Here is a 13,952-nt window from a genome sequence, read left to right as displayed (position 1 = left end):
GATGGTGTGATCCCCCAGTGTGAACCTCGTGATCTCCACCTGAGGCCCAGGCAGCGGGGCGGGGGAAGGGCATGGTCTCCAGGGAGGGAGCAGTTGGAATCAAGGTCTCCTGACACTCAGGTCCTCCCTGTTTCCCCCAAACCACCCCCGCCAGTCAAGGCAGCAGAGGAACCTGTGTCCAGGCTGCACTCTGTTCCCGTGGTTGAGGGAGCGACCTCCCGGGGAGGTGGCTGAGGATTTCCTGTTCTTTATCTGGCCTTGCCAAAGGCTAGGCTGTCTGAGGTGTGAGGGAGGCACTTGCAGCCAGTGTTTCTGCTCCAGGCTGAGGTCAGTGCAGCTGGGGCAGGGGCAGGGAGCTTGTGAAGCCCCTGCCCCAGAAATCTGACCTGAGTGTCCCCCACCTGAGTAGGGCCTTCTAAATGGGAAAAACAAAGAGGGATATGTGGACCTGAGTTGTACGCATGATCCCTGGGGCAGGACAGTGTCAGGAAGAGCGGGTGCTCTGGTGTACATGACACTGTGTGACACTGGGCAAATGACTTAACACCTGTGAGCCTCCATTTGATCAGCTCTAAAATGGAGGTATGTGCCTACCTCATGGGGTTCAGTATTAGAGCCAACAGTATGAACAGAATTATTCTTGTTGTCATTCTTTAGTAGTACCTTTTTTTTTTTTTTTTTGCTGAACTGGGGATGTGCTGTGCTCCAGTCTGCCACCTCCTTGGCCTTAGGTCTGGACTTTTCTGTCCCTTCAGTCTACCTCCCCCATTCAGAAAAGCTGTCGCTGGCCATGCTAACCCACAGGGCCTTCCTCTGGCCTCCTTTGCTGGCAGTTGTGACACTGCAACAGGCTACAGTGCCAGTGGAATACCAATAGCATTAGTGAATGCTTCTAGGTTCTTAACACATTGGACGTTACTTAGCTCCCATGATAGTGCTGTGAGGTAGGCGCTCATCATCCCCATTTTACACATGAAGAAACTGAGGCCAGGAAAGGTTAAATGAGGAATGTATCCAAACTCGTGCAGATGGGGGTGATGCAGTGGGGATCACCACCCAGGCAGACTGACCCCACTGCCCTTACCCTTAGCCACTGTGCCATGCCTCTCCTTGCCCTTTTTTCCAGTTGCCTGCACAGGAGGTAAGAGCTGAGGCTTGGGTCTCCCTTCTGCCCCTGACTTCTCATCACACCCACCAGTGATCAGTCTCTCTTGGGAAGATAGTACCCAGATCTATTGTCTGACCCCCTCCTCAGGTGGACAGATGGACAGGAGAGAAAACTTGAAGGACTGGGTATTGATGCTCTGAAGCAGAGCTGCATTGAGATGGGGGAGGGTGTGCAGGAGGGATATGGGGCATAGTTCTGACAGCAGCAGCAGGCTCACTTGATTAGCATCTTCCAGCACTGGCAGGTGGACACCAGGGTGCTGGGTCGCATTAGGGAAGAGAGGTGTTTTAATGAGCTGTCTTGACAACTGGGTTGCATAATTTAGAAGGTATGGGTGGTTAGGGATAGGCAGGGGGCTAATTGGATTAACTTTCTGATCCTTCCAGCTGGTGTGGCCCATACTGGAATTGGGTATATGGGGGGGGGTTAGTGTTCTCCAGAAGCTATAGCTCTCCCCACAGTGTTCCTACCTCAGGGCTCTTGGGTGCTGCAAGCTTCCTTCCTTCCATCAGGCTGTCCCATCTGCCAAGCTCCATTGCTTTTGAGCTCATTCTCTGTTACCTTGCATCCAAACCAGGTCCAGGGGCTGCTACAAAGGACAGTTCCTCTTAGCCTCTGCCTCCCTGGGAAGGATGGGCGTGGTAGCATCTCTAGCCACGTACTCCAGGGGAGTTTGACTTTTTTACAGTTTTCAGACCTTGGTGCCAACATAGGGCCTAGCACCAAGTAGGTGCTCAAGTAAAATTAGTTGAGTAAGTGCACAGCCAAGGGGGAGTAGATTTGATGGGGGAGCCTAGGAAGACTGACATGGTAACAAATTAACAGGAGGGCTCTGGACTTTTAGGTGGGCTCCTGTCCCCATCTGTAGTACAATAAAAGCCACTTGACCTTTCATAGTCTGAGTTTACCCACTTGTGCAGCAAGTAGGCCTGCTTTGGACAGGGCTGCTGTGGGGAAGCAAGTGAAATGTGGGATGATCAAGTGCTTTCTCCACTGATAAAAATTTACGTCAGGCTAAGGATTTATTACTGTAAATACCCTGGTGTGTTTTTTGTGTCTATGTCTCAGGCAATTTCTCCCATTTAATGAGGAGGCTTGTAACTTGGTGGCTCTGAGTCTGGAGCCAGACTGCCCGGATTTGCACCTTGGTTCACCGCTTCTCAGCTGCTGACCTTGGGCAAGTTACTTGCTCTCTCTGGGCCTCAGTTTTCTCATCTGTCCAATAGATAATCAGAGCAATTAACTCACAGGCTGGGCATGAAGATTCAGTGATTTAAACCATATAAAAAGGAGCTAAAGAAATGCCTGGGGCATAACAATGACCTTTTGGCTGTTATTATTATCTCATTTTATACTTACAGAAACCCCATGTTGATGGTGCTATGATCATATCACGATTCTACGGATAATGACACTGAGGCATGAGAAGTTAAGTTTTGCCCCATACAATCTGGCACATAATATGCACTCAGTAAATATTAGTGTCTACATTAATTACTTATAATTACATTCAGTATTCTAAATGTTGTCATCAAGAATCAGCACAGCCAGGGCTAAAAGCTGTGTCTTCAGATTGTTCGCCTGTTATTCTTCCCACTGTACCACCAAACCTCTATCATCTTAGGTCTTACACAGCCTTTTGGCCACCAGTTTGAGCTCTGTTTCCCTTTGCTCCACCGTGGTCTGAGCTTGAATGTTGCCACCTCCTGCCTCAAAGGCCCTAGGCACTCATTGTCTCTTTGTGCTCAGCATCACAGCCCTCCCTTTGCCCAGCTTGGCTAGCTGACCACAGCACTCAGGAGAGGGGTTGTGTCTGTTGCTTCCAGAGGGAGAACAGGCCTGGGCTGAGGAGGTTACCTCTCTCAAGCCCATTTCCTTTGTGTCAGGGACAGTTTTCTCTGGACCTCAGGGTGGGGACAGGCTCCTTCAAGGCATTTCCTGTCCGGGAGTTTATATTTGGCCTCAGAAAAAGGAAAGGGAAGTAGGCAAGGGGGTGGGATGTAGAAGTGGTGGCACAGGGTCAAAACGGGTGACCGCCAAGACTTTGCAGGCCAAGAGAGGGAAGCAGGAGATGGCGCATGTCCCTTTTGTCAAGTGCTCTTGGATGTCCTTGCAGGAGCTGGGGATGAGAGAGCTAAGTGCTCCTTGAAGCCAGAATGCCTCTACCCTCAAGGATGGTTTGTTTTCCCTTCTCACATCTCTGGGCCTGGGTTCCTGGCCTTGTGGTTTCTCCCCCGGGGCAACGTTCTGCCAGTCAGCCAGTGCCCTGAGGTTCAGGTGTGTGCTCACTTCTGTGTCCTTGCTGTGGGGATAACCAGAGAAGGGGTGGAGTCAGAGGCCCACACACACTGTTTAGTTAGGAAGCAGGATTTCCTGTCTGGGTGTTGCCAGAACATTCGGTAGCCATTACCACACTGCAGTGAGGATTCAGAGACCAGTAGGATCTGATGGAGTTGAGCTTTGGTTGAGTTGGGGCGGTAGACTCTTGTGCGTTTGAGAAGGCAAAGGAAATATGTCAGGGGCCACTTAATTTAACTGAGCTATTGGGTGGTAGGAGGTTGGTGAGAGATCAGGGAAGGAAGGCTTCATGCAAGGGGACATTTGGCCTCCATCTTGATGAATAGTAGAAGTTTGCAGATTCAAGTCAGGCTGGGTCTAGAGTGTGGATAACCTCAAGTGCCAGGTAGAAGGCAGTCTGATACAACTGGTCTGGGCTGTGGGCCATGGGGAGCCTGTTAGGTTGCAGAGTAGGAGAGTGGCCAGGTCAGAGCTGGGCTCTCTTGGAAGCAGATGCTGGCAGGATGACCCGTTGAAAGCAGAAGCTGGAGGCTGGGACCTTGGAGGACTGAAATAATCCAGGCATGAGAACCTAGAGCACGGTTGGCTGTGGGAAACCGTGACCATTTGATGGAAAAGTTGATAGAACTTGGTGACTAAATACACGAATAAAGACAGAAAACAGAGCAGGATAACTGGGGATTTAAGTGTAGATGTTTGGTGCCTTTGGAGGTGGGAAATCAGGAGAGCTGGATTGGGAGGGGAAGATGGGTTTGGTCTCGGTTCCCCCCTCCCACACCGAGGACTCTTACGTCAGTCTCCCAGAAGAGAATGTGCAAGGGGAGGACAGCACCGTCTACTCAGTCACCCACTGCCAATCACATCTACCTCTGCGTCAGGTCTAGATTTTGGCCAATGGCCATTATTAGGTAGAGAAACTGAGGCTCAGATAGAGGTACTAGCTTGCCCAAGGTTACCCAAGAAGTTCCCAGTGGAACTAAGGCCAGAATGTAGTTCTCCTGACCTTCAGTCCAATAGTCTTCCATACCACAGTGGAGAACAGTTACCACTGGTCTAACATCTGCCCCAGACTGGTTAGGCTGGCATCTCTTGCCTCCAGGTTGGAGACTGATGGTGATGGAGTAGCATGTGGCTTATTAAAACACCTGTGTTTTCTTGTCACCATGACCTTGTCAGAGCACCTGGGACTGTATTGGGGGTGGGACCCCCTGAAGGCAAAAAAGCTAATGAGGAGAAACTGTTACAGAACAGGTGGCAGCTTTGACCTTAGCTGTCACAGGGAAGCCCTGGGCCAGGCAGGAACGTCAGCTGCCTGCTTTGGCCCTGCTGTATCTAGTGCTAGCCTAGCTGACCACAGGCTTGGCTGACTCTGGACCCAGATTTTCAAGCAGCCTCAGCAGGCCAGAGCTCTGCTTGAGCCACAAGCCCTTATGACCTTCCCTTATGACCCTCACTTACAGCTTCATGCTAGAGCTCAGCCCACATGTTCGTGGGAGGAAAGGTACAGTTGGTGGTTTCTTGTATAAATTCCATATTTATAACAACTCCAAACTAGAGCTGCCACCTCTCCTTGGCTGACCCTGCAAGGTGTCCACAGTGTTCCAAACACAGGGGCCCTCCACTGAATATTGCATCCACTGTTCGCCTCACCCTTCAGGACATGCCCAAGGTGGGGTGGGGCTGCCTGGAGGTGTCTGAGGTTCCCAGGTAAGGTGTCGTACTTCATGCCTGGACTCAAACTGGTTTTCGTTTGCGGGGGCTGTCCTGTGCATTGTGGAATGATTAGCAGCATCCCTGGCCTATACTCAGTAAATGCTAGATGTATCACTTCCCAGTTTTGACAATCAGAAAGGTCTCCAGATATTGCTAAAGGTCCTCTGGAGTTAATTGTCCCTGGTTGAAGAATTCCTATGGCCCTGTGGCCTTGGGCATGGAGTGCTGAAGAGAGATTGGTGTTGGAGTGGAGAGCCACTCGTGTGAACCTGCCACTGGCCAGCAAGAAAATTCAGTAGCTTCATTCTGTTGCCACACAGTCCCACAGTACTGTACCCTCCTGCGCCTTTTGCCTTGTTGGTGCTTCAGTTGTGAAAGAGACACTGTGAAGTGTTAATCACGTGGGCCCAGGAGCTGGCATCTAGCTGTAGTTCTGGCTGAGACTGAGGCTGGCATCCAAACAGGTGTAGTGGGGCCCCAAGTTCTGCCCATCGACCTAAGGAGCCGGAGGCCAGCCAGTGTCTGCCACTGCCAAGCTAGGCCGCTTGAAATACGGCAGCCTTCGGTGTGGTGCCCCTCCTGTGAGGTTTGGAATGTGGGATGAGAGCTATTTTGGTCTTGTCCCCCTTCTTCCCTCCGCCTCCCTCTCCTGTAAGAATCTAGTTAGAGTTGTAATTCCAGCTAAGAGCAGGGGGAGCAGGGAAAGACAAGAGTGTACCCAACTGCCTGTGGACAGGGTATCGCTGACCCCCCTGAATGTCTACTTCAGGATCCGGAGGGGACATTTTGGTGGTTTTGGAATCCATGACAGCTTTTAGTAGGGTATCTTGTGAGGGCTCCTCTCCCTCGGTTCCCTAGTGAGAGAGGTGGCCTAGCCAGGCAGTCACCTGTTGCAATCTCTCTGCCAGGGTCACTGACACCCTAGAGAGCCCCTCTGTGCAAAATCAAATGAAACACCACTTCTGAGGGGTCCAGTGCTCAAGGATGGGTGGGCACGCTTCTTGTGGTATAGGTCCTTTAGTGTATCCTTCTGGGAGGGTAAAAGGGGCTAGTCATAGGCACTTGGGACCAAGTGAGATGTAAGTCCTCTGGCAAAAGGCCGACATCTCCTTAAGCAGGTCCTTCTTTGGGAGTTAGGATGGTCAAAGGCAACAAGCCTTGCGTCAGCCAAGAGAAATGATCTGAGAAGCTACTTGTCAGGACCTAGCAGTTGTCAGGTGCAACAGCAGGGCCTGGAGTGGTATAGGCAGCCCCTCTGCTTACCTTGGTACCAGCTTGGCCTCACAGAGCCCGCTTTGGGAACTTGGGTTTCCATACAGGTGGTGGCAATGCAGGCCTTTTTCCAGTGCTGTAGAATGCTGGCTTTTCTCTTATGTTCTCTGAAGGTGGGAGAGGCCATGCTGATAACAGATCTTGTTTTGGAGACAATCATCCTGCCACGAGGGCCATGGAGGAGATGCCTTTCCAGATAAGTTAGCTGCCTTATGGAGTGGGTCACGAATACCCACAGACCTGCCTGCCCCCATTCTATCATGTGCATTCACATCACTGCTCATTCCTCTCTCCTGCTCCTGTACTCAACCCTAGAGAGAATGTGGACCAGCGACTAGAATGGCCTGGGCTTGGCCTCTGGCAAGTCTTTCCAGAGACCTATGCTATAGCTTTCTAGTGCTTCTCTAAAAGTGATTCTCTATCTTTTTTTTCTCTCTTTTTTTTCAATCCTCCCTTCAGGACCTTTTTCTTTCCCATTGCTTTTAGAGAGAGAGAGGTGGAGTCTCTAGCCATGCCACCCTGAGTGGGCTCCATCTCTTCTGATCTAGGAAGCTAAGCAGGGTCGGGCCTGGTTAGAGAGAGAGGTAGAGAGAAAGAAACATCGATGCAAGAAAAGCATTGATTGGTAGCCTTCTGTATGCACCTGGACAGGGGATTGTACACACCTGGACCTAGGACTGAACCCTCAATCTAGGCATGTGCCCTGACCAGAAATCAAACCCACAACCTTTGGTTATGGGATGATTCTCCAACCAACTGAGCCACACTGACCAGGGTTGGTTTTCTATCTTGGCTGCACTTCAGAATCACCTGAATGTACTTCAGAATGGAGAGGTCTAAAAAAGAAACAAAAAAAACTAATCCTGTCCCTAAAGATTCTTTTTTTCCTTTAAATTTATTTATTGATTTTGAGAGAGAGAGAGAAAGAGAGAGTGAGAGAGAGGAAGGGGGAGAGAGAGACAGACAGACAGAGCTTTGTTGTTCCACTTCCTTATATGTGGCCTGACTGGGGATTGAACCTGCCATCCTGGCTTATGGAGACAATCCTCTAACCAACTGAGCCCGCCAGCTAGGCTTTCACTTCTTAAGTGTGGACTGAGCAGTGACTTCCTTTTACAGAGTACAATATGGGAAGGGTAGGGGACTAAGTTTAGAGTGGAGAAACCTGACAAACATTGTCAGCCAGCTGACTGAGAGGTGACTGAGGGTAACATCAACAGTAGTAAGTCACATTGATAGTATATACTCTTTTTTTAAAGATTTTATTTATTTATTTTTTAGAGAGAGTGGAAGGGAGGGAGAAAGGGAGAGAAACATTGATGTGTGAGAGATACATTAATCTGTTGCCTTTCACACACATACAACTGGGGACCTGGCCCACAACCCAGGCATGTGCCCTGACTGGGAATTGAACCAGCAACCTTTTGGTTCACAGGCCAGCACTCAATCCACTGAACCATACCAGCCAGGGTGCAACGATTCTCATTTAATTAATCATAACTAGGGCTTCGACACTGGTATTTTTAAAAGCTCCCCAGATTATAATGTTCAGCCTGAGTCAAGAGGTTACTACTTCAGCTATAACAAAGACACTTTGATCTGGACATCTGTGACATCCACCCATTGCTTGTCCTGGGCCCTATGTCCCTAGGTCTGAGCTGGACTTTGGGTTGGAAGGGAGCAGACTGAACCAGGGCCCGGGCACCTCTCTCACAGCCCGCTGAGTGAACATAAGGCACAAAAGGACTTGAGTTCCTCAATAATGGCATGAAGAGGGTAGAGTTTGGTGACAGTGGCTTGGTGAGTCCTGGCTTCCCAAAGCTTAGTTACCCACTACTTTCTTTTTTCCTCGTAGCTTTCTCTCTTACTTCTTTACAATTAGGACCCAATCAGGACTGAGCCTTAAAGACTATGTGAATATAAAGTTCAAGTCATCCTAACAAAGGAAGTCCCCTCTAATGATAGCTTTCCTATAGATACATTTAAAACCAGATAGAACCTGGCCACAGCCAGACTTGCCAGGAAGGTGGGCAGGAAAGTTACTAGTCCTCACTATGTAGATTTGAAAGCCAAAGCTTAGAGAATGAAGAAAGTTGTCTAAGATGACTTAGGCAGCAAGTACAGGAATGGCTTAGTTGGAAAACCTTTCTCTCCAACTGATTTATCGTATTTGGGCATTATTGCATTTCTCCCGTGGGAAATGTTGCTGCTTTTCTCGTGGGTGCATAAACCCCACCCTCATTCATAGAGCACGGCCTAAGGACAGAAGCACCGCTTTTCTTCTCATTGCATTGTTCTCTGCACCGAGAAGCACTCTGGTCCCTGGTACATGGCCTGTGTAAGCATGGCTGCAGATACCATCACTGACCTGTTGGCTTCTGTTCAGCCGGTCCTTCTTTGATGCTCCCTTCAGGAGACTTGTGAGTGTGATCATGGGGCCTGATTAGACTTCAGAGCTCTGTAGTCTGCCTCACCCCCAATCTTTTGGCTCAATTCAGCTGGGCCTCTCCCTAGGGATAGAGTCTGGCCTTAACTGTCAATGGAATCCAGATTGTGCCAGCTGAGTGCTGTCCCTGACCTGTCCTGGTTTATCGCCCTAGTGTTGGCCAGGGCATGGCTTCCATAATACAGAGGCTGAAACTACTGGAATCTGCACATCTGGACACAGGCTGGACCAGGGGCTACAGGCAAACATTCCTACCTCACTCGCCTCAGCCTGTCTGGTGTCACTCTCCCTGCTGGGCATTTAAGGCAATCTTCATTCTGGGCCACCTGGACCCCAGCTCCAGGTGAATTAACTCTTCTGGAGCTGGGTGGTCACTCCTGGCTCCCAGCCTGGGCAGGCTTGGACGGGTGGACAGGTGGGAGGGACGAAGGCAAAACACCTTAGGTCAGCCCTTAATCACCAAGACATATGTCTCTGACTGCTCCTCTGGGAGGGGGCCTCAGGGCCTCCCAGCTCTCCAAGGAGTGGTATGTTGTCAGGAGCCAATGTCCCTGACATCCTGTTGGGCAATAACCTATTACATTCTCCAGATTCCTGCCAGGGACGGCTGCTGGGGATTCAGTCTGGGGCCCTGCTTCAGGCTCCTTGGCTCCTTTGTCTTTTTGAGCCATTGTGGCCTCTGAAACTTCTGTCTCATAACCTCACTTTCTTGAGCCATTTGGCTTCCAATTCTGACAGTGATATGGATGTCACTACTTTCCAGACCCAAAAGGGAATGTTTGCTGGGCCTTTTTCTCCCATGTCTTCCTTTTCCTTGGGAGACTTCACAGTGGGAAGGGAACTGATCTGGTGAGTGCCTGGTACTATACATCAGGATATTTTCCCCCGCCCAGTATTTAATTGAACACTCTTATTTTACAGAGGAGGAAACTGAGTCTTAGGTTAAACAACTAGTCCAATGTCAGAGAGCTAGTGACGGACAGCCCCAGGATTTAAACTTGAGCTTGTCATTCCACTAGGCCAGAAGGGGCAGAACACAAGTTTGAGGGCATGGGGTTGGTTCCTTTGAGTCTAAGGCCCTTTACGTAGCATCTCATGGCAGGTGTGTGTAATGCCAGGGCAAAGAGTGCCGGGCATGGAATTTTACGATCCGGGTCGTTGTCTCAGTTATAACACTTAACTGTGTAACTTGGGGAAGTCCCTTGGGCTTCAGGATGCCCCATACTGTAGCTTTGTAAAAATACTGATTTGGAGAGTTTCACCACAATCTAATAAAATCTGCCTCTGGGGATGGCGCCTTGGGGAATTGGTGTTTTAAAAACTTCCTAGCTGATTCTCATGTGCATCCAAAGATGAGCATCCCTGAGCTAAGTGATTTAGGTCAATGCTTCTCAAACTTTAATGGGCTGCACATCACCTGAGGATCCAATTCAGCTGAGATTCAATTCAGTAGGTCTTGGACTCTTAGTGTCTAATCCACTCCCAGGTGATGCTGCTGCTGCTGCTGGTCCACGCTTTGAATAGCAGGGGTTAGAGGGCCCTAAGTATGAATGAAACAACGTGGCATTCATCCGACTGAGCTGGTCCCCTTCCCACCAACCCTGGCTAGTGCCACTGCTTAGCATTAGGGGAGCAGGAAGCCCTGCCACTCTTCTGTGGGCCTCATGGCTCAGGCAGATGGTGCAAGGTACAGGCTTTCAGCACTGTGCTCTCCCGCCCCACTTCGGCTTAGGGGAGGAGCATGGGGAGTAATGGCCAGGCAGGTACTTCTCTCTGCCCTTCTCTTCCTCTTCTGCCTAAAACCGTGAGTGACTAGGGGCTGCAGAGGAGTTAAAGGGTGTGATCCTGACATGTAGACTGATCCGTTAGGCTTGACTGTCCTGACCTCGGTGGCCACGCCAGACTCGTGGCCCTTTAGGTGTCACCGTTTCTTTCTATACCCACCTTTCTGGAAACTCTGGTCTGGTTTCCTTTCACCCCTCCTCTTTGTCTTAATGACAGGAAAGCAGAGCTGGCTCTTGGGAGGGGCTCGAGGCAGGGAAGGCCCTTCTCCAGAGTGTCTGGTAGGTGTAAGAGAGGAGGGGGTGGTTGTAGCAGCTGGCTCAGCTGTCTTCTCAGTGAAACTGTGTCCCCCAAATGCTCCCTGGGTGGGTGTGAAGTCCCTCCAGGCTGCTATTACCACTTCCCACGCCCCAGGCCATCACCTGCCTAGGGACCTGGATATTTTCCTAGGCCTTCCTTGCCCCCTACCAGAGGCGCTGAGGTAGTGCTAGCTGGGCCCCGTGGGAACAAATGCTTCCCACGTTCCAGCCTCACTGCTCCCTGGCACCACCTGGGTAGGGAACAAATAGCTGCCCGGGCAGTCCCAGGACTTTGCTGCTGGTACTCAGCCTACACTGGGCCAGCAGGGCCTCCTTTGTGGCTTCAGTCCAGCTGCATGTCTGCACCGAGGCTGGCAGGGGTGTCCTGTTCAGGGCCGGGAACTCCCAGAGCAGAGGCGGGAGGCCGACTCAGCCATTGCCCTGAGGGACACCCACAGGCCAGCACTGTGTCAGCGGGACAGTCAGCATTGGGTTATGCTGCAAATAGCCTCAGGGGAGAGCTGGGGCAGTCTTGGGAGGCTCCCAGGGGAGAGAGGGCTGGAACTTAATGAGTGGTAGGGGAGGAAGAACACCGGGGCAGCCACCATGTCCAAAGAGGGAACACTGAGCTGGAGTCAGGCTGAACTTGGACTCTGGCCCTAGCACTGCTACCCCATTAACTGGGAGACTATGGACGAGCCCTTCCTTTCTGAGCTGGTTTTGAGATCTGGGAAATGGGGGGAGTAAAACCTTCACAGCTTGTTGTGTGTTTTCAGTGAGATGTGGTTCTTCTCAAAGTGCTGGAGAACTTTACGTGTGACGAGGAGAAAGAGAATAAAAATAGGTGAACATTTCGTCTCCCTAGCTGGACTAGGACAGTCTACGCAGGCTGTGGAAGGGAATGGGTCCCCAGGGAAGAGGGTTGAAGATGCAGCTGTGTCCCCCTGCCCCTAGCAGCACTCTTTGACCCCAGACAGTCCTGGCAGTTGCTGCTGTTGGCAGGTTCTGTTCTCGGGCAGGGGCAGAAGAGTAGGAGGGGGTTGGGACAGGTAAGGAATGAGGCTCAAGAAAGGGGTTCCAGGGCATACAGAGTGTGGGGCCTGGAGAGTAGAAGGTAAATCCTCTCTGGCTGTGACCTGAGGCAAATGTGCCAGCCTCTCCCTCCCAACTTCTTTTGCCATTTCCAGGTCACCAGAACTCGAGGTGCCTGCCTGCTGGAGGTGAGTCAGCAGGTACCCATCACCCCACTAACCCTGCTTCTCTGCCTCATTCTCTCCCTGTTTTGTTTTAGAAGCTGAAGCCAAGAAAGCATGCGAGTGGCTCCGAGCAACAGGATTCCCTCAGTATGCTCAGCTTTTTGAAGGTAAGGCGCCCTCTTCCCCATCCCCAAACTTTCCTATCCCTCTACTCTTCATCTGTCAAATGGGGCAAATCAGATCCTTTCTCTGACTGTGCAAGAAGCCACGTACCCTGGCCCTGTTTCTATAGCCATAACCGCTCTCTCCTACATCATCATCATCTCTACTACCCGGCTCTCATTAGCTCACACAAGCTCTGCTGTTGCCACGTGTAAAATACCTTGTCTTGACTAGGGTCATTGCTTTGTACCACTCCAAGGATGCCAGTTGCATGGATGCAGCATGGAGCATGTGCCCTGGCAGCCTGGCCCTTACCTCATCTTCCCCATGGTTTCATCTCTTTGTTTCCCTTCACTTTCCCAATCTTCCTTAGCATTGTTCATACTAGCTGTTTCCACTTCCCCTCTTCTTCCCACACTCCCACTGCACCCTGGCTTCCCCCACCTTGCCAACAACAGCCCTTGTCAAGCTCCTCCATGGGGTCAAGTTCAGTGGTCACTTCCTAGTCCTTGCTTAATCTCTCCAAAGCATTTGGTGCAGTTGGTCACTCACTTCAGCTTCTAGAACTGCTGCTCTCTTGACTGTCTTTCTGGCTGCTGCTCTCAGTGTCCTTAGCTGACTCTGCTTCCTCTAGAAGGTAGCTGAATGTTGGGGTATCTCAGGGCTAAGTCCTGGCCCCTCTTCTCTCTCAACGTTTCTTTCCCAGGAGATTCTTGTCTAAGTACCATCTATATTCTGCTGACTTCCAAATGTGTCTCTGTCCAGACCTCATTCCCAAGCTCCAGATTTATCTAATCAACTGCCAATCACTGTCTGTACTCAGATGTCTGCCAGGTGCCTTGGATTTAACAGGTCTGAATCTGAGCTCCCCGTGGTATTACTGCCCATTCAAATGCCACATCCAGGAGTCATCCTCAATTCCTCTTTTCTTTCATCCACCATAGCTAACCCTTCAGCTAGCCCCTCCTCCCTCCAGAATATTTCTTGAATTGATCCACTTCCTACCACCTTCACTGCCATATCAGTGTGACCTACTGTCACTGCTCACCTGGCCTAGCGTGTCAGTCTCCTTCCTGTACTCCTTGCTGTACTCTGAATTTACAGTGCCTAGAGGCCCTGTGGGTGTAGGCCTGGTCTGTCACTGCTCTGCTCTGATTGTGTAACTCCCAGTGCACTTAGAATGAAGTGCTTCACCCTGGTGCTTCATTCATCCTTATGGACAAGACTATGTCAGCCAACTGCCTGCCCTTTCTTTCTCCCCTTCCCTTCGCCGACCACACTTAGACTCCTTTTTATCACCTGCTCCCTGTGGGCCCTTTTCCTCTTCAGAGCCTTAGTGTTAGTCCTGCCAGGAACTCTCCACCCAGGCTCTTTGCACGGCTGGCTCCTTCTGTTTCTTCAGGACTCAGCTCAGAGGAATGACCTCTGCCAGCCACCTTTCTAGGAATAGTCCCCACCCAACCTATCCTGATGTTTTTTGTAGCATTTATTACTGCATTCTCTTGTTTGTTTCGTGTATTGTTTATTGTCCCCCCGCCCCAGGAGAGCAGAAAGCCCAAGAAGGTAGGGATCATTTCTGTCTCATTTGCTGTTGTATCCCCAGTGTATGGCACAAA

General features: G+C 50.7%; 1 protein-coding gene across 3 annotated transcripts in view; it reads left to right on the top strand.

Annotated features, from left to right (window-relative positions):
- The window catches only part of STARD8 (StAR related lipid transfer domain containing 8), a 39,553-nt gene that overhangs the window by 14,394 nt on the left and 11,207 nt on the right, over nt 1–13,952 (top strand). For all 3 annotated transcript variants that reach the window (XM_037045966.1, XM_037045967.1, XM_037045968.1), the window contains exon 2: nt 12,270–12,341. In XM_037045966.1, the coding sequence (XP_036901861.1) occupies nt 12,270–12,341 (72 nt within the window). The remainder of the gene's footprint in view (nt 1–12,269; nt 12,342–13,952) is intronic.

Source organism: Sturnira hondurensis, unplaced genomic scaffold (genome assembly GCF_014824575.4).
Source record: "Sturnira hondurensis isolate 20B ecotype Veracruz unplaced genomic scaffold, ASM1482457v3 Scaffold0004711, whole genome shotgun sequence".
Lineage (NCBI taxonomy): Eukaryota > Metazoa > Chordata > Mammalia > Chiroptera > Phyllostomidae > Sturnira > Sturnira hondurensis.
This window is presented reverse-complemented; position numbering and strand designations above follow the sequence as displayed.